The following is a 25,980-nucleotide window of genomic DNA, read 5'->3' as shown; positions in this document are numbered from 1 at the left end:
AGTATAGCAGCACGGCCAGTAAAATAGAAAAATAGAACATATATATAGGTTTCAATAGAGAGAGTTTTCTTCTTTCTGGAGGAAAGCTATTTGCATAATTTTTCCCAGGGAGCATTGCCCTGAAGACTCCCTATCTCTCCACAAGGTGAATCAGTATCTTCAGAGAGAACATTCTTTACTGACACTTCTGTAAATACAGGACTAAATCTAATATAACATACCAGATTGTTGTCAGCTAACCTCGCTCCTCTAATTTTCTATCTCTCCTTATCACTCCTCATAGAACTTCAGTAATACTGCTTTCATGGTGGACTCAGCAGAAGATTGATTATATTCATTTCATTTGTCACCAGAACCTACTTACTGATAACATCCTGTTGTATATATCTCCTTATACACGGTTATCTGTCTAGCTGTGTGTGGTGGCTGCCATAGATAGTGCCAAAGAAAGGGTAATGGGTAGGTTCACATGTCCCTGATTTCCCATCACCATTGTGTTTGTAATTCAGAATGTTTATTTCATTTTCCTAGAGCTCAGACTTTAGACGCATTTGGATTAACAAGATTAGTAGAAATTGACACTTGCTAGTGTTCTATTGTATTTGATTAACGGCAGCGCAAGTGACAATTATAGACTGAGAAAACACCATGTCACATTGGTGTCTCGGCTTCTCTAGCAGAATTAAATGTGAGGTTTGGGGCTTCTGTGTCTAATTTATTTGATCTGCTAAGTATTGTGCTCATTAGCAACTTTCCTCATTGCATATTGTATAGCAAATACTTGTATTCCCCATAATGTTGTCTTTTCTTAAAACTCTAATAATTTGATAAACTTGGTGTGATAATTTTCCTTCCCAGTGGGGAACATTGTGTCTCTACGCACGCTGGGGTTATCTTCTTCCAAGTCAAATGGGGCAGTAGTGTGCCCTGCCCTGCACGGCTAAACCAAGCAAGGTTTACTGTCAAAATTACTGCAGTTTTGAAATGCACTTTTTTTGGCCACACGGCTTGTACAAGTCAAACAAGTCATTTCTACTTTTTTCACCTACTGTAAAGGATCTGCCTGGCACAACTTCTGTGTATACGCCCATAGGTAATCAGTCTGCACCTGAGTCTATGTCTCTTAGACTGACTCCAGCTTCCACCACTCAGGATGGCAGGCTTAGGAGTGGGAGAGCCTATCGCAGCCTGGCCAGACGGAGCTAGCTCCCGCCCTCTGTCTATTTATACCTGCCTTTCCTGTTCCTCCTTTGCTTGTGATTCTTCTTGTGTGGTTTCCTGGCCCAGCTACAGCTTCTGACTATTTGATCCTGCTCCATACTGACCCTGGCTTTCTGACTACTCCCCTGCTCTGCGTTTGGTACCTCGTGCACTCCTGGTTTGACTCGGCTCGTTCACCACTCTTCTTGCTCACGGTGTTGCCGTGGGCAACTGCCCCATTTCCCTTTGCTTTGTGTTCCCTTGTCTGTTTGTCTCTTGCACTTACTGAGCGTAGGGACCGCCGCCCAGTTGTACCCCGTCGCCTAGGGCGGGTCGTTGCAAGTAGGCAGGGACAGAGTGGCGTGTAGATTAGGGCTCACTTCTCCGTTTCCCTACCCCCGTCATTACATAATCACAAGCCCACATACCTAGTCTACCCTGGTCCCTGACACTACTATGAACCCCCTTGATACCCTGTCCCAGCAAATGCAGGGTCTCTCCCTACAGGTCCAGGCCCTGGCTCAAAGGGTCAACCAGCCTGACGCTACCATGGTAGTGCCCCTCACCTCACCTCTTGAACTCCACCTCAAGTTGCCTGACCGGTTCTCAGGGGACCGGAGGACTTTTCTCTCCTTTCGGGAGAGTTGTAGGCTCTACTTTCGCTTAAAGCCTCACTCCTCAGGTACTGAGAGCCAGCGGGTGGGTATTATTATGTCCCGGCTCCAGGAAGGGCCCCAAGAGTGGGCCTTCTCCTTGGCTCCTGATGCCCCTGAACTTTCCTCCGTTGATCGTTTCTTTTCTGCTCTCGGACTCATTTATGACGAGACTGACAGGACTGCCTTTGCTGAGAGTCAGCTGGTGACCTTACGTCAGGGTAAGAGACCTGTTGAGGAGTATTGTTCTGACTTTAGGAAGTGGTGCGTAGCTTCTCGGTGGAATGACCCTGCCTTAAGGTGCCAGTTTATGTTGGGTCTGTCGAACGCCCTGAAAGACCTGCTAGTTAGCTATCCCTCTTCTGACTCCCTTGACCAGGTTATGGCTTTAGCGGTACGACTTGACCGACGTCTCAGGGAATGACAACTTGAACGTTTTTGTGTTTTCCCCTCTGACTCCCCCATGATGCCTCCCGAGGTCCCGTTGCTTCGCTCTTCCACGGAAGACTCGGAGGTACCTATGCAACTCGGGGCCTCCGTGTCCCCCCGACAACGTAGAGAGTTCTGCAGGAAGAATGGTCTCTGCTTCTACTGTGGGGATGACAAGCATCAAGTGGACAACTGTCCTAGGCATAAGAATAAGCAGCCGGAAAACTTCCGCGCCTAAGTGATCATCGGGGAGGTCACTTGGGCGCACAGGTATTTCCCGTAAATATGAAACGTAATAAAATCTTGCTTCCCTTTCAGGTCTCTTTTGGGGGTAGGTCTGCTACCGGCAGTTCCTTCGTGGATTCCGGGTCTTCTACTAATATCATGTCTGTGGAATTTGCCATGTCTCTAGCTATGCCTTTAATTGATTTGCCTAAACCTGTCCCGGTAGTGGGTATCGACTCCACTCCTCTTGCTAATGGTTATTTTACACATCATACCCCTGTTTTTGAACTCCTTGTTGGCTCCATGCATTTGGAGCAGTGCTCTGTACTGTTGATGCAGGGATTATAGTCCGATTTGGTTTTAGGCCTTCCCTGGTTGCAGTTGCATAATCCCACGTTTGAATGGAATACTGGGGAGCTTACCAAATGGGGTAATGAATGCTTGACGTCATGTTTTTCTGTTAATTCTATTTCTCCCCCCGAGGAGGTGAACACGCTACCTGAGTTTGTTCAGGACTTCGCTGATGTTTTCTCTAAGGAGGCCTCCGAAGTGTTACCTCCTCATAGAGAATACGATTGCGCTATCGAATTGGTACCAGGAGCTAAGCTCCCTAAGGGTAGGATATTTAATCTTTCTTGTCCCGAACGTGAAGCCATGAGAGAGTATATCCAGGGATCCTGGCCAAGGGTTACATTCGCCCCTCTACTTCTCCGGTAGGTGTTGGCTTCTTCTTCGTAGGGAAGAAGGATGGTGGTCTTAGGCCATGCATTGACTACCGTAACTTGAATAAGGTCACTGTAAGGAACCAGTATCCCCTTCCTTTGATTCCTGATCTCTTTAATCAGGTTCAGGGGGCCCAATGGTTCTCTAAGTTTGATCTACGAGGGGCGTTTAACCTTATCCGCATCAAAGAGGGGGATGAGTGGAAGACTGCGTTTAACACGCCCGAAGGTCATTTCGAATACCTCGTCATGCCCTTTGGGTTGTGTAATGCTCCTGCGGTCTTCCAGAATTTCATAAATGAGATTTTAAGAGATTACCTGGGGGTATTTCTTGTAGTGTACCTTGATGACATACTGGTGTTTTCCAAGGACTGGTCCTCCCACATTGAGCATGTCAGGAAGGTGCTCCAGGTCCGTCGGGAAAACAAACTGTTTGCGAAAACCGAAAAATGTGTGTTTGGGGTACAGGAGATACAATTTTTGCGTCAAATCCTCACTCCTCATGAATTCCGCATGGACCCCGCCAAGGTCCAGGCTGTGGCGGAATGGGTCCAACCTGCCTCCCTGAAGGCGTTACAGTGTTTCTTGGGGTTCGCTAATTATTACAGGAGATTTATTGCTAACTTCTCGGTCATCGCTAAGCCTCTTACGGACTTCAATCGCAAAGGTGCTGATCTCCTCCACTGGCCCCCTGAGGCTGTCCAGGCATTTGAGGTCCTTAAGAAGTGCTTTATCTCGGCCCCGGTGCTGGTTCAGCCCAACCAAATGGAGCCATTTATCGTGGAAGTTGACGCATCCGAGGTGGGAGTGGGGGCTGTCTTGTCCCAGGGTACCAGGTCCCTCACCCATCTCCGTCCCTGTGCCTACTTCTCCAGGAAGTTTTCGCCCACTGAGAGTAACTATGATATTGGCAACCGCAAACTCTTAGCCATTAAATGGACATTTGAAGAGTGGCGCCACTTCCTGGAGGGGGCTAGGCACCAGGTAACGGTCCTTACCGACCACAAGAATCTGGTTTTCCTAGAATCTGCCCGGAGGCTAAACCCGAGACAAGCTCGATGGGCGCTATTTTTTACCAGATTCAACTTTTTGGTTACCTATAGGGCTGGGTCTAAAAATATTAAGGCCGATGCACTGTCGCATAGCTTCATGGCCAGCCCTCCTTCGGAGGAAGATCCTGCTTGTATTTTGCCTCCTGGTATAATCATTTCTTCTATTGATTCTGATTTAGTCTCTGAAATTGCGGCTGATCAAGGTTCAGCTCCCGGGAACCTTCCTGAGGACAAGCTGTTTGTTCCCCTGCAATACCAGCTAAGGGTACTTAGGGAAAATCATGACACTATCTGGTCATCCAGGCATCCTGGGTACCAAACACCTCATTGCCAGAAACTATTGGTGGCCTGGGTTGCCTAAAGACGTTAAGGCCTACGTCGCCGCTTGTGAGGTTTGTGCTAGGTCCAAGACTCCCAGGTCCCGACCAGCGGGCTTACTACGTTCTTTGCCCATTCCCCAGAGACCTTGGACCCATATCTCCATGGATTTTATCACCGATTTGCCTCCATCTCAAGGCAAGTCGGTGGTGTGGGTGGTAGTAGACCGCTTCAGTAAGATGTGCCACTTTGTGCCCCTCAAGAAACGACCTAATGCCAAGACGTTAGCTACCTTGTTTGTCAAACACATCCTGCGTCTCCATGGGGTCCCTGTCAATATTGTTTCTGACAGAGGGGTACAATTTGTTTCATTATTTTGGAGAGCCTTCTGTAAAAAGTTGGAGATTGATCTGTCCTTCTCCTCTGCCTTCCATCCTGAAACTAATGGTCAAACTGAGAGGACTAATCAATCTCTAGAACAATATTTAAGGTGTTTTATCTCTGACTGTCAATATGATTGGGTCTCATTCATTCCCCTCGCCGAATTTTCCCTTAATAACCGGGTCAGTAACTCGTCAGGGGTCTCCCCCTTTTTCTGTAATTTTGGGTTTAATCCACGGTTCTCCTCCTTCTCACCTGGTAGTTCCAACAATCCCGAGGTAGAGGTCGTTCATCGGGAACTGTGCACAGTCTGGGCCCAGATTCAGAAGAACCTAGAGGCATCCCAGAGCGTACAAAAAACTCAGGCTGATAGAAGACGTTCTGCTAACCCCTTGTTTATGGTCGGGGATCTGGTGTGGTTATCGTCTAGGAACTTGCGCCTTAAGGTCCCGTCCAAGAAGTTTTCTCCCCGGTTTATTGGGCCGTATAAGGTCATTGAAGTCCTCAATCCTGTCTCCTTCTGACTGGAGTTGCCCCCATCTTTTCGAATACACGACGTGTTTCATGCCTCCCTCCTTAAACGCTGCTCCTCGTCCTTGGCTCCCTCGAGGAAACCTCCTGTTCCCGTTCTCACCCCTGAGGAGGTGGAATTCGAGGTGGCCAAGATTGTGAACAGCAAGATGGTCCAAGGCTCCCTCCAGTACCTGGTCCATTGGAGAGGATACGGGCCTGAGGAGAGGACTTGGGTACCCGCCCGGGATGTTCACGCTGGGGTATTGGTCAGGAGGTTCCACCTCCGTTTCCCCAATAAACCAGGTCCACTTAGAAAGGGTCCGGTGGCCCCTCATAAAAGGGGGGGTACTGTAAAGGATCTGCCAGGCACAACTTCTGTGTATACGCCCATAGGTAATCAGTCTGCACCTGAGTCTATGTCTCTTAGACTGACTCCAGCTTCCACCACTCAGGATGGCAGGCTTAGGAGTGGGAGAGCCTATCGCAGCCTGGCCAGACGGAGCTAGCTCCCGCCCTCTGTCTATTTATACCTGCCTTTCCTGTTCCTCCTTTGCTTGTGATTCTTCTTGTGTAGTTTCCTGGCCCAGCTACAGCTTCTGACTATTTGATCCTGCTCCATACTGACCCTGGCTTTCTGACTACTCTCCTGCTCTGCGTTTGGTACCTCGTGCACTCCTGGTTTGACTCGGCTCGTTGACCACTCTTCTTGCTCACGGTGTTGCCGTGGGCAACTGCCCCATTTCCCTTTGCTTTGTGTTCCCTTGTCTGTTTGTCTCTTGCACTTACTGAGCGTAGGGACCGCCGCCCAGTTGTACCCCGTCGCCTAGGGCGGGTTGTTGCAAGTAGGCAGGGACAGAGTGGCGGGTAGATTAGGGCTCACTTGTCCGCTTCCCTACCCCCGTCATTACACCTATACAAGACGTTCTGCCAGTAACTGAGTTGCAAAACTGCTGTAATTTGTAGTAAAATGTGCATTCTATTGACAAGGGGAATGATAACACCCAGTTGTACATGTATTCATAAATTTCAAGGATGAATAACATAGAATTCTGCATTGTGCCATTCCTAAGAAAAAAGTGCTTTATCATTGTTCTTTCATGGGGAATACAGGTACATACAGTGCATTCGGAAAGTCTTTAGACACATTTTTTCACATTTTGTTATATTGAGGCTTTGTGCTAAAATAAAAAAAAATCACTTTTTTCTCCATTATTCTGCAATCAATATCCCATAATGACAAAGTGAAGACAGAATTTTAGAAATGTTTGCAGATTTATTAAAAATGAAAAACTCTAATTTCGCATCGACATAAGTATTCAGACCCCTTGCTATGACACTTGAAATTTAAGCTTTTCCCCATCATTCTGCACACAATACCCCATATTGACAAAGTGAAAATAAAATGTTAGTAATCTTTGCTAATTTATTGAAAAGGAAAAACGAAACTATTGCATTGACATAAGTATTCAGACCCTTTCCTCAGTACTTAGTTGAAGCACCTTTGGTAGTAATAACAGCCTCCAGTATTCTAGGGTATGATGCCACGACGTTTGCATTCAGGATTTGGGGATTTTCTGCCACACTTCTGTGCAGATTCTCTCAAGTTCTGTCAGGTTGGATGAGGACTATTAGTGGACGGCCATTTTCAGGTCTCTCCAGAGATGTTCTATTGGGTTCACGGCTCTTGCTGGGCCACCCAAGGAAATTCACAGCGTGGTTCCTAAGACACTCCTGTGTTGTCTTGGCTGTGTGCTTAGGGTTATTGTCTTGTTGGAAGGTGAACCTTCGGCCCAGTCCGAGGTCCAGAGAACTCTGGATCAGGTTTTCATTAAGAATATCTCTGTACTTTGCTCCATTCATCTTTCCCTCAACCATGACCAGTCTCCCTGTCCCAGCCGCTGAAAAACACCCCAGAGCAAGATGTTGCCACCACCATGCTTGACTTTAGGGATGGTATTGGGCAGGTGATGAGCAGTGCCTGTTCTTCTCCAGACATGACGCTTCGAATTGAGGCCAAAAAGTTCAATCTTCGTTTCATCAGACCGTAGAATTTTTCAGTCTGAGAGTCCTTTAGGTGCTTTTTTGCAAACTCCAGGCATGCATGTGTATTTTACTGAGAGGCTTCTTTCTGGCCACACCGTCATAAAGCCCACATTGGTGGAGAACTGCAGTGATGGTTGATCTTCTGGAAGTTTCTCTCATCTGCACGCATGATCTTTGGAGCTCAGCCAGAGTGACCATTGGATTCTTGGTCACCTCTCTTACCAAGGCCCTTCTCCCTCGAATACTTAGTTTGGTGGGGTGGCCAACTCTAGGAAGAGTCCTGGTTGTTCCAAACTTCTTCCATTTAAGAATCATAGAGGCCACTGTGCTCTTGGGAACTTTCCGTGCAGCAGAATATTTTTTGTACCCTTCTCCAGATCTGTCTCCACACAATCCTGTCTCTGAGCTCTTCAGGCAGTTCTTTCCTGCTCATGGCTTGGTTTTTGCTCTGATACGCATTTTCATTGGTGAGACCTTATATAGACAGGGGTGTGTCTTTCCAAATCATGTCCAATCAATTGAATTTAGCACCGGTGGTCTCCAATCAAGGTGTAGAATCATTTAAAAGATGATCTAGAGTAATGGAAGGCCCCCAGTGCTAAATTATAAATGTCATAGCAAAGGGTCTGAATACTTATGTCCATGTTAAATTTTAGTTTTTCATTTATAATAAATTTGAAAAAATGTCTAAAATTCTGTTTTCACTGTGTCATTATGGGGTACTGAGTGCAAAATGATGGGGAAAACTAGATTTTTTTAATTTTATTTTAGAACAAAGCCTCAAGATAACAAAATGTGAAAAAAGTGAAAGGGTCTGAATACTTTCCGAATGCACTGTACTAAAACAGACATATCATGGGAGGTGACAGGTCCTTTTGAACTCTTTTATGATGCTAGGAGTCTCTGCCTCCCCGCAGAACTGCTGTTCCGTACTGTATCATTTTGTTCTGCATGGAACAGCAGTTCCATGGGGAGTCAGAAACTCCTAGCATCATAAATTACTATGATGCCAGGGGTCCTGTTCACCTGTACTGTGGTCGGGCAGGGAAATCCGACAAACACATGGACCGTTTTTCACGGCACCGAACTCACCCGAACTCAGTCGTGTGCAAAAGGTGTTACAACACCTCCTAAAAATAAGTACAAGATACATGCCCCTTATGTCTACTTCTACATGCACATATCTTCACATAATCACCAGAACCGAAGAGACCAAGAATCTCTACAATACAGATGAAACACCTGCGCCCAATCGACAAATGGTCTGATTAGGCACAGGGGGTGATTAGATGACTAACTGCTCAAGTTCCCACCCGGATAGGGGAAAAAAGGATCGCCCTAAATGTGCCAATCACAGAGAAAATTTTCCTCTGATTGGTAAGGGGGTGGGGGGATAACATGAAGAAAAGTTCTTGTATCCTCCTGAGGTCACTAGAAGGCCGTGATCGTCCTTTATGTTCTGACATGCAACTTCAACCCTCCCTCATACAGAACCAGTAAGTAAAGCTTTCATCCCGCTCCACGAATTTGAGTTCTGTGTCCCGATTATTGAACGTACAGCTTTGAGCCTGGTAGAAAGTGTTAAAAGTCATGATGCATTTATTACATGCACACTTGGCAGTGAAAGGGTTAAAGAGCACCCCTCACCCAATAAAGAAACAGCAACATGGTTGCAATTACAACTCCTACAAGCAAAGTCTGTTACCCAGCTCTTCTAGAGTCCAGAATGGAAAATATGACTATTTATGCAGTGGTACCGTACATTCTCTAGCATTATAAAGTATATTTTCTGTTAAGGATCCTAGAAAAGTTGGAGAAGATCCCTGTAATGCCAAAGGTATTAGTGGTCGCCCATTGTTTACAGAAATCAGTATAACTATGAAATGACAATAGATTATTCTACTTGACAGGAAAGGACTACCCAAGGACTTCAGTAGAGGAAAATAATTTTTTAAGGGGTACTATTAGTGGTGGTCCAACCACTATGACACCCCCTTTGACTTCTCAGGATACATTTCTAATCTGGAAGGAAACTTTGGCCTGAGACCTGCCAGTTTAATGCTTACAAACAGAACCCCCCCCCCCCCCCCCCCAAGTGACTAAATCACCTCTTTGCATTTGGTGCTAATAATCTACTGAATACAAGTGTCAATAGAAGAGACAGCTAAGAATGGATACATATTTACTAATCAATTTGAGCCTAATGTATATTGATCTGAAACGTGTCGTTTTATCAATCTACCAGTGCATCTTTGCTCCCCAAAACTTGTTATATAACTAATATAGGTGAAGTCTACGGATGGACATAAACAGGGACTGACAGCACACGGACCCATGCAAGTCAATAAGGCTATTCAGACATGCGTGATTTTTCACGAAGCGAGTGTCCGTTGCGTGAAACTCACTGCATGCCCTATTTTGCAGACGTTGTCGCCCATTGAAGTCTATGGGTGCGTGAGAAACACGGACAGCACACGGACAACATCCGTGTGCTGTCCGTGTTTCATGCATCAGTTGCTAAAGAAATGTAGAGAAATTAAGAAAAAAAAAAAAAGTAAGTGCTTGCAGAGGAGAATCACGGACATAAAAAACGGAAGACACATGGAAACCACACTGATGCGTAACGGAAAAAGCACACTGATGGCACAAGGACATGAAATGCATGAAATATGGTCCATTTTTTGCGCACGCAAATTGGACACGCTCGTGTGAATGTAGCCTTACATGTGATTTATTCAGAATTTTACTAAAAGCTGAAAAAAATATTAAAGGGGTTGTCTGGTTTAGGAAATCTTTTTTAAAATACCCAATTAAAGGGGTTTTCCCGTGAGGGACATTTATGATATATGAACAGGATGTCATACATGTCAGATAGATACAGGTCCCACCTCTGGGACCCGCACCTATCTCTAGAACGGGGCCCCCTAATCCCCGTTCTAGCTTTATGTGCTAGCTATGCATCCCGGACACTTAATGATTACATGGCCAGGAGTTACGGTAACAGCGCAGCTCGCTGAGCTACGCTGTTTCCGTAACGCCCATAGAACTGAAAAGTAGTTACGGAAACAGCATAGCTCGCATGCTACGCTGCTTCTGTAACTGCCCTTCACTACGTTGAAACGTGTAGCCACTCATGTTATGTTAATAAATATCTTTGTCTTTACAAACTACCTGACTTGTTTGGTATGACCGGTATGGGGATAGCTGCAGCTGACTGGACACTATATACGTCCTTTTTGTCTACACCAGGGTTGTACCTGGATTGGTACAACCTGACCAGTTGAAAGACTACACTACTGTCTTCTTCTACCCAATTTATCCCGATTGATTTGCACTATGTGGCCCCATGTGTCATCTTTTCTATTTTAGATTTACTCTCGCTCTGCAGGAACTGTACTGTCCTGCATTACACAGACAACCAATTCATATGAATGCGCAATTGTGTAATACTTAATTTCCCCTGTGGTGGCGCTGCAGGGAAATTGAACATGTACTGCCTGGTTTCCCTAAATAATCGCTGGGGGTTCCAGGAGGTGGAAACTTTGTAATTAGCTTATTGTCAAGGGACCCTTCTAACAAGTAGGGATTGTCCAAAGTGGAGAACCCCTTTATGATCGCCACTTTTTCCAATCAGATCAGTAAATATTATTATTTTAAAAGCCCAGTCTTGTCAGCTAGTCTTACCCATTATTCTGACTTTTGCACCCATCAAAGGGCCCCCAAGGTCCTCCAATTGGAGGTTTGTTTGTTTGTTGATAATGTGTTGTGCAAATGAGACTGGCCAAGACCTCTCAGCCAATCAGGTCATGGTTATGAATGGGGTAGGGACATGAAAGAACTACTAAGAACTAATACTATGAAATAAAAGAGGAGTCAAGCTATAACATTTGATGTATCCAATACATTTTCCTGCTCTTGGCAACATCCCAGAATTACTGAATAAGAACTTGGCACCAATAAATCTTGATCAACATGAAAACAACAAATCTGTCTTGTGAAGCTCAGCCTGAGTAGGTCCTAAAAATCAGGCTTCTATTATGAAAATGAATTCTATTAGTATGTACTGACATGGCATTCTGTTACACTGTCACAAATATCAGCTGCCGCTATAATAAGTGGTTAATAGTGTGACACCTGCGGACTAGCAGCTTAAAAGTAATGTAATGCCTATGTGTGGTTACAAGAGAAAGAATAGTAAAGGGATTCTCCCATCAGGACAACCCCTGTCCATATTTTTCTTATTATGGCCTATGGACATTATAGAGGGGAAACCCATGAACGGGACCCCACTCTATGAGCCAGAGCTGATTACAAAATCAGTTGTATGCTGGGGGTCTCGGGAGCACTCGGGTTGTCTGTAATGAGGCATACTTACCATAGAGGCCACCAATGCAGCTGCTTTATGGCCCATAAAGGGAGGCGGCTCATTCCCGGTAGACCTTATCCATATTTTAATGGGTGGTGACAACCTGCGCAGGAATGTGGTCTCCATATGTGCTGCAATGTTAGCAACTTACTTGAGTCATGAAATTGTGATGGGGTACCAGGACCTCATGTCACCAGTGGTTAGGAGTGTGGTAGTGTCAAGCAGCACCTCTAAGGGTCCTCTTTTTTATCTTTGCTATGGGGCCCCCATTCTCTATGTACGTCACTTCTGCCTACAATATATATGTTTACTTAGAGGTTTAGTCATTGACCCAAACCCAATGCTTTTTATATTCATACTTATAACCTCAGCTGTGAGTATAGTTAATATTCATATACTGCATATCACTGTATATATCTATTTAGAAAAATGAATCCTTAGCAAAGCAATTGATCTAATAGTCTCTGTGAAATTGTTTCCAGGACAATCAATATAACCAATCAATACTGTAAGCTTGTATATGACGTGCACCCGCTTTATTCATTTCCTATAGCATGTTCACTGCTAATAATATTGAATTCCTTCTGCTGTGTTCAGACATGCTTACGTACTGCCAATCATTTATTATAGAAGATACGTGCCAGCCGCGTCATGCCACCATTGTTATAGTGGTTTAGTGAGTCAAATGTGAGGAACCACATATCTTGGATTTCTGCATTAGCATTATGTATGAAATGTATAGGTAGACGTGTACAAGGTTTCTGTCTTTGGCGCACTATATACAGACCCGTCAACATTAGTCTCCACTTGGGCTGATATCCATGAGGTGTAACAGCACCACATTGGCTAAAATTATTTCACAGCCTATATAACAGCTAAAATGTTGCGAACTCCAAGAAGCCGCTCAGATATTGCAAGATTACAATAAATTGTAGCATAAGTTAAGCTTTACTTGCGCCGCTTCTAGTTATTCATGGGAGATCAAAACATATTAGCTTCCTCGGACACTTAACACCAGACTTAGGCCACCTGCACACGGCTGTGCCTGTAATCACGGACCTTGATTATAGGCACAGCTGGCCGCGGACAGCCACCCGCATTTGCGGGCTGTGCTCCCATTATAAAGTATGGGAGTAAAGTCCGTAAAATCAAAAAATAGGACATGTCCTATTTTTTCTGGATGCTTTCTACGGCCGGGAAGGTGTTTGTGCGCTATAGAAAAATATGGTAAGATAGATTAGATTAGATAGATAGATAGATAGATAGATAGATAGATAGATAGATAGATAGATAGATAGATAGATAGATAGATAGATATGAGATGATAGATTAGATAGATAGATAGATAGATAGATAGATAGATAGATAGATAGATAGATAGATAGATAGATAGATAGATAGATAGATAGATAGATAGATAGATAGATAGATAAATAGACATAACAAACCTTAAGTTGCTGCACTGCAGAGTTCTACTAATAATAAAGCATTAATGTTAGAATATATTTCAATTTAATGAGCCATAAAGTATAAATATAAAGTTGCTTCAGACATGTTTATAATTTTATGTATTTTAAAAGCGCAAACAAATGTTACAAATAACTGTGTAGCCTCAGTAATTTATAATAGAATTTTACCCGAGCTAGAAATGAATGTGTACTGTGGGACATAAATACACAACATTTAATCTAGTCTACTTGCTACAAAAAGTTTATACTTCATTTCTGCATATATTATTTATTCATTACCAGCCATTTGTATACTGATATTATGCTGCACGGTGTAGAGAATGCACTCACATCAGTCGCTGTTCTCATGGGGCTGATAATCACATTTCCCTGTCCGGACGCACACCCTTCCAAAGAGCAAGTTTTACAGGAAGCCAATTAATCTGAGAAGATTTTTTGTGTATGGGGAAAAACTATACAAGTCAGAGGAAGTCCACATAAACATGCAGAGAACTAAAAGGACCCATGTAGATGTTGCCCGTGTTGCACTATAATCAATGGCACCAGTGTTGCAAAGACAACCAGGTCACACCTATGGGGTGAAACCCCCCCCCCCCGTATGCCCTTCATGAGACAACCCCTTTAAACTAGATCTATAAAGGCACGGCCAGACGTGGCAGAGTTTTTCCACTGCAAATGTTGGTGCAGATTTGGGGCAATTACGCAACGAATCTGCGCGAACATTTGCATATTTGACAGGTAATTCAGACGTTGCAGAAAACACAGCGGACTTGCCACAGATTTCATTTTTTGCATTGCAAAGGCTGAAATCCGAAGTGAAATTTCGCTTCTTCTCCGCAACAGCCTATAGTCCGCAGCAGAGTTTTCCGCAATGTCTGAACTAACTTGCCTAAAAATGTATTGAAACAACTGTGAAAAACGGCTGCTGGAGAATTCCACTGCGGACTGTCTGCAGCGGAATTCCACAGCAATCCCGCCAGGTTTGGCCGTGCCCTAATGTTTTCTTAATCGGCACAAGAAAGCCTTAGGCAATATGTCTTATTCCAACCTCAGGTACTGTATACAGGAGAATATAAGTCAGTCATTGGGGCAATTATCTAGTTGAAGATAAGAGGAATGAATCTGAGGTAAAACATTTTCTAGGAGAGGTATAAATGCCAAGACAGCTCCGAAATTAACCCGATTCCTGTAGAATGTCCAACATGTTACCAAATCTCAGAGCCTAATCCAGTGCCTGGGCAGCCCACCTAAACTTATAGTGTCAGGGATCATTACCATGTATATTGTTTGCAAAAATATTATCCTTACATATATATATATATATATATATATATATATATATCAGTATATTACACAAAGAAATCGAATCTATGGAACACAATGGAGTCTGCATGAGGGACACGCCTATGGAAGACACCGCCCCTGAAATGCAAGAGGAGTGTACAGATGGACTTACAGCTGAATAGAGCCAATGGGGCTTAAGCATGTCCCACATCTCTAGGGAGGAGATTGTGTTTCTTTCTTTGTTCAATAAAAGTTCAGTTCTTACTTCCTACTTCACTGAGGGAAGACGTCTACCACCATTCGTCTGTTTGGTACATATCTTCCATGTATGCCCTCAGTTTCCAATTTAGAGAGGTGGCTATTCGGTGTGAAATAACAGGGAAAAGGAAGTTTGCCCTGACAATAGTATGAGCGTAACCAATAGTCTGCTAGCCAGCATGGTGCACTACACATAACCGAGTGACTGACACCTTAGGGGTAGGAAAACACACAGCGTGTTCAGTGCGGATATACTGCATAAGCTGCGCAGCGTATCCGCCCTGAACACCGCAGGGAATGCCGTCTGAAAAATTGCACTACATTGTGGTACGTTTCTCCAAGGAAATTTCTGCTGTGTAAAGCAGTGCCGGAAATTTTGTTTAAAAACTTTCATACTTACCCCCTCCCTCTTCTCTGCGTGTAGTCCGGCCTCCTGGGATGACGTTGCAGGCCATGTGACCACTGCAGCCTGTGATTGGTTGTTTTTTATTATTTGCAATTTTTGCGGCTGAATCGCTGTGATTCCACCGTAAATGTTGCAACACATACCACTTTGTTGCGGGTTTAAGCACCTCATTGAATTAAATGGGAACATTTTTCCCATAGGCCAATAGATGTAGCCATCTTTATCTTGACTTTTAACGCATTAAATACAGTGTCAAAAAACTTTAACTTTACTTTTTTTAATGGCTTTTCAATGGCTTTTGTTGTGTGATATCACGCTGCAGCAAGTTATCAGAGTCAAGATAAACTTGTACATTTTTACAAATACAAGGCAAATACAGTATGTGTAAGTGCACCCTAATACTAAACAACCATCCCTTCCAGAATTATGTGTGTGAGCGAATGTTCATCTGTATTTTGCACCTGTGCGACCTCCCTCATATACAGATGTATCCGTCTTTATCTTGACTTTTAATGTATTAAATACACAGTAGCCAGATCCTTTATCTTGATTTTTTCAATGACTTTTCAATGGCTTTTGTTATGTTATATCACGCTGCAGCAATTTATCAGAGTCAAGACAAAGATGGCTACATCCGTAACAGTGTGGCTTCTCTGCATCCTGTTAGAAACATATAAGTTTGATTTCAATAATATTAGTTTTATTAGTGAATTGCTGTTACTACAATTCCATAAGAGGCAAGTGTAGATCACCCATCAAAGCTGCTTGCATAGTGAGTACATTATGATGTTCCCTTCTTGTGTCGCCTGCTGTCATTTAAATGATTTCAGTATTTTTATATCATGTCTCAGCCACATATATGTGTTTCATAATCCAAGCATCAGCTCCAGTGCATCAATCTGATCTAATCAGAATAATAATATATCCATTGCAGTCCCTTATGAATATTAATAGTGCTCATTAAATGTGCGTACAACCTTAGAAAGCCAATTTCTGTCAATGCATATTAATCAATGGCCAAACCTGATGTAAAATCTAACAATAGCCACAGGCTGCCTGTCATTAGCAAAACCCCTCCGTCAATTTCACTTTTTTTCTATAATGCTTATTAGAAGTTCAGCGCTTTGTGTCTAGAGGCAAATCTAACTAGTCAGGCCTCAAGCTCTCATTAGTTTTTGCATTTCACCCATAGATATGCTCACTAGTCCATTAACATTAAGTTATGGAATATTATACCATTAGCAGCTGCAGCACCTCTTGTGATCCGGAACAATATTATTCGTACAGCTTCCTATATCATTATACATTACTAGGGAACATTTAAAATCTAATATCAAAACAATTATCATCTTTCAAAAGATATACATTTAATAATTACATTTTATGTTGGGCTCTTCACCCTATTTGGTAGGTGCATTTTCTCTGAAAGCTATAAAGTTCTTAAAGTTATGGAAATATCTGAGCAGAAAGTCCCAGACAGTGTTAAAGTGGATCTGTCACCTCTTCTTTAGTAAATACTTGCATTTCACATAATATAACCATTCTGGAGCATCTTTCCTTAAAATGCTCCAGAGTGTTGTTCCTCTGTTATTCCTCCTAGAAATGTATGCATAAATTGACAATTGGGTGTTAGTAGTTGATGGTGTGTCACTATACAGTCTGACACTGTCTAATCAGTGCTGACGGTGTCAAACTATGTAGGGCCACAACACCCCTTTGATAAGGGAAATAGTAACAACCTGTTTCACATTTATTCATATATTTCCAGGAGGAATAAAAAAAAGTTGCTCCAGCATTGTTATTTTATTAAGAAAATCACAGTAGGACAGAAATTTTTCAAAAAAGTGCAGACATAAGATATTTTTCGGCCAATCAAAATGATCACACAGGGGATATCCATGCTGTCGGATCCAGTAGATATTAGATGGCACCCTAAATTTAAAGGGGTTTTCCAGGATTTCTTCCAGAAACAGCAACGCTTCTGTCCAAAGGTTTTGTCTGGTATTGCAACATTTACTTGAATGCAACTGAGCTGCAATACCAGACACCAATGATGGACAGGTGTGGTGCTGTTTTTGGAAGAAAGCGGGCATGTTTTTCTTATTGTGGACAACCCCTTTAGGGCGTAAACCAATAAAAATATCAATAGCCATGTACAGTAAGCTTGTATTTTTTTTCAGTTAGAAATACTTCAAAGTAAGTGACCATTTACTTGAATTCGGGCTGTGCTGCAATACCAGAAACAGCCCATGGACAGAAGTGGCGCTGTTCCTTGCAGGAAAAAAAAAGAAGACCCTTTTATCAATCTCAGACATCCTTACCATTGACATATCTGTTGTAAATAACACAATAACAAGCACAATATGAAAACTAGAAACCACAGGAACACAACCACTGGGACGGTTATTGAAAGGGTTTTTAATCCATGTAGAATGATTAAAAAATCTTGATTCTTTACCATATGTTGGTGTTGTCTAATGGATTATTGATGCTCAATGCAGGTTTTGGGAAACCAGAGGGAAGGTAAGTTGATTTTCCCATTTTCTCCTAGACACCTAGATCCTGACCGTTACCCTCTATTTGAGCGAAATGTTGTAAAGTAAGGTCTGTGCTGTCATCTAGGATAGGGCAGTTCAATTTGGGACAGTCGCTAGGAATTAAAAACTCACGACACTGAAAAATATAGTAAACTTAATGGACAATTCCTGTCAAAACCACAAATTGAATGTTATATTATGTTTCTATGTGTTTTCAACATGTGCACTGTAAGATCCCAGTGTTTCCTCTATTCTCAGTTACAGTATGATTTCTACTGTACATTGTAACAGCTGGTGGCTAAGATATCACGCATTTTGCCTACACCAGACTGTAAGCATATGGAAAACCTATAACCAACTGGTAGTCTAGAGAACTAAATAACCCATAATAAATTAATCACCAACACTTGATTCTTTGAATGTGGGGTTGACTCGGGGGTCGGCCACAGCTTTATTTATTTGAATAATTAATAGAATAACTTTTTTAACCTTATCAAAAATATCATAACCCTAATGACCTTAACCAAAGGTCAATGAAAACCTGAATGCCTGCCTATTCCCAAGGGCATGTAGGCAAATACCCTTCTAATACCGCCAGCTGTGACAGAAAACCAAAACATCATACAAAACAAAAGACACATCACCAAGACACCACCGTGCCCGAAATAAAAGTCCCGAAAGTAGAAAATCTCTCCTTTTTTTTTTTTGTAATTTAGTATATAGATTTTTTATAAATATATATAACTTTATTTACAAAAAGCCATTAACCATTTTCACTTTTTTTTTAAATTTTGTAGTATTTTTTTATTTATTTTTTAAGTGACAGCAAATAGAATATAACCAAACATTTACACAGATAGACACCAAAAACACCAACACCACAAACCAAGGTGCTTCCAGGAAGGGAAGGAGTGAGAAAGTTCAGCCAAAAGATGCGGATGAGGAGGAAGTACCAGCCTATATACTGCCCTCTCATTACCATAAACCACGCCCCCTCGCTTCCAATACGCCACCTAAGTAAAGCTGACTCATTCCTCATTCTAAAAAAAGGAGGAGGGGGGGTGAGATGAGGGAAGAACTAGCCAACACCCTCCTAAACTACTTACCACAATTATTAACCCCTTAGACAGCAACAGTCCCAGGCCCAGCGGCTATATACCTGAGGGCCTTCAAGGAAATAGTGACAGGTGCAGTCATGTGACAGCTAAACTCCACCCAGGGAGGGAGGATTAAAAATGTCAGCTGGAAATGATTCACCATGTGACCTAAATAAAACACAACATAAGGGATGTATATACATTTTTATTCTACAATCTTTAAGACAGGTCATAACTGATGGTCTTTATGGGTTGTATCGAATAATGGAGTGAATGGAGTTCAATAGTAAGTGAAATGTTGTAGTCAATATGATAGTGTCCCTAGAAAAAACAACTTTGGTTTGAAACATTCTTCTCTTCAGTCTAAAAGCTCTAACAATTAACCGAGAAGATCAGAGGCATAACTCAAAGTTCATGGGCCCCGATAAAAAAAAATGTGTAACAGGGCATCCCAGCACTGATACCCCCTTATGTGGCAGGGGAACTATTGGGCCAACTCAGGCACCAGTTCCCACAGTGATGTCACTGCACAGGGATAATAAAGAGAATGATGTCACAATACATGGGTAATGACCAAAGTAAATTAACACACACAGGAATAATAGTCACAGTGACGTCACACTACATGGATAATAAACACCATGAAGTCATAGTTAAAGGGTTATTGAACACAATGATTTCACAGTATGTAAATAATGCACAGTGATGACACAGAATAAGGATAATGTCACAGAACAGGAATAATAGACATTGTGATGTCCTAGCACGGAGAATACACTCTGCTATTCCCTTATGTAGCAGAGTGGTCATTGGCCTCTTTAGCCCTAAGGCCCAGGTCAGACTGTCACCTCTGCACCCCATATGCCTATGCCAATGAATAAGATGAGTAATGAAGGTTTAGTCTAATTATATATATAATTGAGACCTGATTATAGTAACTTGTAACATAATAATAATAATAATAATAATATTAATAATGAAAAAAACTCTTATTAATTGACAGTTTATTACAGGTAATAATTGTAACGTCAGTACAAGTGCAATATTAGAGAGAGACAAAAAGTCAAGTCAAGGTTAATAGAACCAGTAAATATAGCTCTTTGTGTCTTTCCATAAATCTGTCTACTTCCCATTGCCACAGAGGTATAAATCCACCAGTATAACAAAGTAATCAATCCCTTTAATTGATATGAATGGTCAACACTACAAACTCATGCTGTACGATATTCTAGAGTCCATGGCCAGATGGGGGACACCAAGTGTTGCCAGGCTGGAAATAATGATTTCACTGCACCAGGTGGACATCTGTCGTTTAATGTAAAATCTTAAAGTGTAAAACCTTAAAACTTAAGTGTCGCCTTTTGAAACTATGTTCAATATTCTGGGCTGATTTATTTCTCAATATATCTTTATAGTGATCTGAGCTATGTTTTTCTAATATAGATCTCCAATTTATTTTATTATTTATTTCAGTTACTTATATAGCGCCAACATATTACGCAGCGCTGTACAGAGGTCCACTTTTTTTACTATCCCCATTGGGGCTCACAATCTAAATTCCCTATGGGTATGTTTTTGGGGTGTGGGAGGAAACCGGAGTACCTGGAGGAAACCCACGCAAACACAGGGAGAACATACAAACTCCATGCAGATGTTGTCCTTGGTTGGATTTGAACCCAGGACCCCAGTGCTGCAAGCCCTTGAACAGATGTACAGTTAAATAATACAATCCTGGATGCTTACACCACCACTAGGGAGGGTTACTGTATACAGATTTATTATCTATGAAGTGTATATTGTTAGCTCCTAAGCTCCACCTAGTGGCGGCTGCAGTCAGCCAAAATTTTAGCATTGAAATCTGTCTCTATGTAGGGACTTATGAGCTCTGTATCAAAAATAGAGCTATAAAAATAGAAGAAATGAGTCACCTATTTAGACATTTACTTAAAGCTGATTGGATGCCAGCTTCAGTCGGTGGTCCACTGCAATGCCAGGCTGCCTGCATTGGGTTATTGCAGACCTTCTCGGCTGTTGATGCTTGGTTGCTTTACCAGTCTATCCATCTCTGCCAGTGTCCACTCAACAGACTTTAGTAATTGTACATGTCACTTTATATCTCCTTGGTTGTTTTTCTGATTTTTGGTATTTCTACATTCGTTTTTCTACTGTTAAACCAAAGACTTGTCACTAAAAGCTCAGATTCTGAAGAGAGATTAATAGTTGCATTCCTGCACATTTTTGTAACAAAGATCTTTTGTGCTCTCTGATGTATTCAACATCACTACTTGTCATTCCTTAACCAAGTTACCTTCAGTCAACGGGTCCTTCAACAGACCTAATCTAAAAGTAGATGTAGAGCAAAAAGATCCTTTTGTATATTCAGTCTGAAGGACGGAGAAAAACATACAATATGCACCATAAGGGAGGGCACTATTTGGCGCATTAACCTCAGTGCATCCCAAAATAAGCAAGTGGTACCCCAGATTTTATATATATTTTTATGACCACTGAGCTAATGTACTAGTGCATGCATCGAAAGTTCATAAATGTTATCTGAATGTGAAAAAAACTGCAAAGAAGAACTACCAAATGAACTAGCAGCCCCCTGGGGGCATTGCATCAGTTTGTGTATTTCCATACAGATAAGTACACCAATTTTATCATAACCATCAGTCAACTGATAGAGCAGGTACTTGAACATTACATGAATTTCAAAGCTGAGGCATGCAAAGCAGCAGCAAGATGAATGATTGCAGTTGCCCGCTGTACCCTGGAGAGCAGCTTTGTGCTTCTGAAACTGGTTTTAGTCACTCAATTCCAAAAGCCGTCAATTAATATTTCCCATAAAAGAGAAAGGTGATTGCAAGTGAATGCCCCAGCATGACGATCACAAGGACATGGATGCAAATGCAGGGAAGTGTCTGAAGCAATCACGGTTATTATGCAAGTAATAGGTTTTCATTGCAGTATTAAAGATACTGTATTTTTTGCATAAGAAAGGAAAGTGGTGCAGACTGTACCATCTGGGCACAAAATGGAATTAGCAGAACTTGAATGTCACACAGTTCTTGGATTGTTTAGCAGATCATATGAACACATATAGGTGCCAGAAGCTCAAAGCTACCAGGCCTCTGTAAATAAAAAAATTATACTTGAACCTCCCGCCTAACAATCAGTGATGTCACGGGCTGTCATGCATAGTGATGATGTCACACTTAGGATGTGTATACACTCACTCTGCATACATAGCCCTCTAACTGACCATATATTTTAGGCATGAATGCTAATTCAGAGGAAACGTTTGACGTTTTTCAAAGCAGCTATATAAACTCTATATAAACAGCGTTTCAAACTTTATTCACCATTTGAAGCAAAAAACACAAGTAGCTATAAGTACGTGAATTGAGTCATTGATCAAGTTTTATGGATTCTGTTCAAGGAAAGCTGTATGACCATCAAAATGGCAAACATTAGAGATTCTGCAGTTTTTTTGTTTTTAATAAAGTTCCTATATAACATCTCTATGTTATATAGGAACTTTATTAAAAACAAAAAAACTGCAGACCATGGTAGACCATGCGGCTGCTATGGGGCTTTTGGGGAGAGATTTGTCCCATCCCCATTGCTACTCAGCGTATAGAACCTGTGTAGGACGATCCTCTCCTCAGGAACCCCAAGGGGGTAAGAAATTGGCCCAAGAGTTATTGGAAGAGTTTGGAGGGGAAAACAATCACCAGGCCCTTCTGTCCTGCATAACAAAACCCAGCACCATAATGTGAAGCCTATATTGATCTTTGCCATGAGGGGTACCCTCTCTTCTATATACGCCGCTGGTAGTCAATCAGGTTTCCCAGACTCCGGAATGACCCTATTTCATACACTAGCTTATAACTATACTGTCTAAACACAGATTAAAACACACTAGAGACATTCCGCACAGAAGTAAACCTACACCTATGTGAGAAATGACAGAACCAAAGGCATACTCGTACCAGAAGGCCTAAAGAATAAATGTATGAACATCATATTATCTCATATTACCTATAGAATTTTTTGGAGCAAAATAATTAAATAATACATTTTAAGGAAATATTACACATTTTGAAATGCAATGAGAAGAGGGAGATACTAAAACACCATCCTATCCTCAGGTGCGGACTGAGGAGTCAGGCAATTATGCAGTGCCAAAGGTTCATAGCAATTGAGGGGTTTCAGGTGATGGGCCCAGAGGTGGACCCCTACTTAAAGCTCTCAAGGCCATAAACAACCTTCCACTTAACTGATCAGTCCATCTTGCAAATGCCTTACATTATTGCCACTAAGTATAGTCACTAAGAGTTCATTAATATCAGAAGTTCCAGCCAAGTACCATAATACTTTACAATAGACATTAAAAAACGTAACTACCTCAAACCAATATAAAACAGTCAGTTCAGATCAGGGGCAACCTAAAAGAGACCTAGACCCAAGGCCATGCCCCACCAACCACTAAAGCTAAAATTGAGTATGTGCCCTGCCACTCCATTCAATGTCTATAGGACTGACGGAAACAGCCGAGTGCTGTGCATGTTTCCGTCAGTCCCATAGAATTGAAAGGTTCTCCTCCCTGCTGTTGTACAATGAAGAGGAATGGGGGATTTAGGAGCCCGTCCTAGTGATCAGTGGGGCCCCGATCGATCAGAGATGTATCACCTATCCTGTGGATAGGTGATAAATGTTGATTCTGGGAATACCTATTTTATATAATGCATTTCAGGAGTACTTATTACTTGGTCTTAATAACAAGGGGGCTGTAGGCTTCCTACTGGCCATGGGCTCTCTGGCACTGCTCAAATGATTAGTCCGCCTCTGGTTTAGCTTGTTACTTTAGTAGCCACAGGATAAAGATAACCCAGGTCCTAATAGTGGCCTCCTGCTGTATATGAGATGACCACGTTCCCACAACTCTGTTAAAATTTGCTGCAAAGGCTAAGACATTGGTAGGAACTCCAGTGACAACCCTCTCCCTTCATTCCACATTAGATTATTCTGCTAATTGGCAGATACGTGAGAAAACAATTAGCTGCCATTGGAATAATGGAGCATTTGAAAGAGACATTATTTGTTTTAACCCTGGAACTGCCAACCAACAGTAAATGAAGATGAATCCTCAGTAACATCCTCTCTTTTCTTTATAGATCATCAGCATCAAAGGGGACATGGAGTTGACCTCTGTTACACTGAGTATTGCTGAGGACTCCCAAGAAAATCTCTCCTCCTACTGACAGTAATAGCACAATCTGTTGAAAGCAGAGAAAGATTATCCTACCCCACGGTGCGATCCTTGATACATTGAGAATCAACCTAAGGACAGAAGACCAACTAACATCCCTTAAATTCAGTATTTCAGCCAATACTAGCGCTGTGTCACAAATAGTCCTACATTCGATTGCAAGCTCCTTGGGCTATCAATTCCTGATCAGCATTTGTATATAAGTTTGATACATTTTACCTACATATAATAAAGGCAATCTCATCTCCACTTGCTCTAAAGTATAATGTGTTCTACTGTTCCCTCTTATCAGCCATTTTAGGCTAACCGTAGTATTCTTCAATAGAATGAGTGACTTGAAGATCATAAATATATCCGCACCCCCATGATGACTACTTTATCACATATTTCTAAGAACCCACAGTAACATGTATCGCCCTGTGAATAATAAGCAGCTGTTTTATAACCTGTGCACTTTAGGTTGAGTGCTCCTTTAACACACAGTAAATGTAAATGTATTATAATCTAAAACCCAGGGCAGTATATATTAACCCTGTACATGCACCAAAACAGCTTCTCCAGAAGCTCTTGAGCAAACCACCTCCAACTCCCTGTGATGTTCTGCAGTAGCTGACTTCTGTGCAACATAAGTTGAGCATAAAGTGGGTTCAACAACACATTGTCTACACATGGAAGTAGTGTATGGGGACCAGTCTGGAGCCTATATAACATATATGATAAAAGTCCCCATCCTCCCAGGTATCAGGCAGAGTCTAGAGAGTATCCCAATGCTTTACCTTTCAAAGAACAGGCGTAACATGAAGATGCAGAATGCCAGAGGGATAGCAAGGTACAGATCTTCAGCCTGGGGGAAAGTAGCCTCCTCTGTGTTCTTCAGATCTGCCCAGGTTACATTGTGAGGCAACCAAAATCTCTCATTCCAAAACCAAACTAGGATACCTGCCATCTTGACTCCTTGCCCTTGCTATAGTGATGCTTTCCAGTGAGTCTACCTGATGCAGCAGCTGCTGGAGGTGGTGCTGATGCTGGAGAACAATGATGCTGCTTGGTAGATTTGGAGGTGTCTGTGGGAAGTACTGGGTGCTAATCTGTATTAGCTCTGCCTCTATTCCTTCTTTGCTCTCTTCCTTCTCATCATTAGGAAGGGGAGGACTCTGCACACACATAATACACACAGGAGCATCTGCAGCTGCAAGCCCCAGTCTCCACTATTGTAAGCATGCCCATGATTGGACAGGGTACACAGCACTGTCTGCTGTACTGGGATCCCAGCCTTTATTGGGTGATGTCTCATGTATTCCTCTTCTGCACATATAAGTGAAGGCAGCACAATGTGCCCAGAGCTGCAGGATCTTAGGGCTTCTCCAAGTCCCAGAGCTAATGACAAGGTTCCATGAGGAGATGCAGCAACATCCCTACAGTTTAGAGATAGGAGGTGAAGTCTACAGGACTTTACCCATGTCTGGTAGACAAGACTGAAGCTGATGTATTTTAATAGGATAGACAGTAGCAAATGTTTCCAAGAGTATATTAATGATACAAAGTTAGAAACAATATTGACATTACTGCAGCGGTTCTATTATACTAATAATATTATTAATAATAATAATAATAATAATGCACAATATTTGTTACTAATGATAATACAGGACAGTGTAATAGTCTAAATATTGCTAAACTAACAGAACATACCCTTTTTCATATATAGCCCATGCCAATTTGGTCCTTGAGCTTTGAACTGTGGGGGTGGCAGTG

At 42.2% G+C, this 25,980-nt stretch overlaps 1 protein-coding gene across 1 annotated transcript in view; it reads right to left on the bottom strand.

Annotated features, from left to right (window-relative positions):
- Positions 1 to 25,388, bottom strand: part of CERS6 (ceramide synthase 6) — a 134,433-nt gene extending 109,045 nt beyond the window's left edge. Inside the window, exon 1 of the mRNA XM_075831108.1 lies at positions 25,002 to 25,388. Within this exon, the coding sequence (XP_075687223.1) occupies positions 25,002 to 25,171 (170 nt within the window). The 5' untranslated portion in view covers positions 25,172 to 25,388. The remainder of the gene's footprint in view (positions 1 to 25,001) is intronic.
- Between the last annotated feature and the right edge of the window lie 592 nt (positions 25,389 to 25,980).

The sequence above is a fragment of the Rhinoderma darwinii genome, chromosome 6 (genome assembly GCF_050947455.1).
Source record: "Rhinoderma darwinii isolate aRhiDar2 chromosome 6, aRhiDar2.hap1, whole genome shotgun sequence".
NCBI lineage: Eukaryota > Metazoa > Chordata > Amphibia > Anura > Rhinodermatidae > Rhinoderma > Rhinoderma darwinii.
The sequence above is the reverse complement of the archived record's forward strand: the minus strand, read 5'-3'. Positions and strand labels throughout refer to the sequence as shown.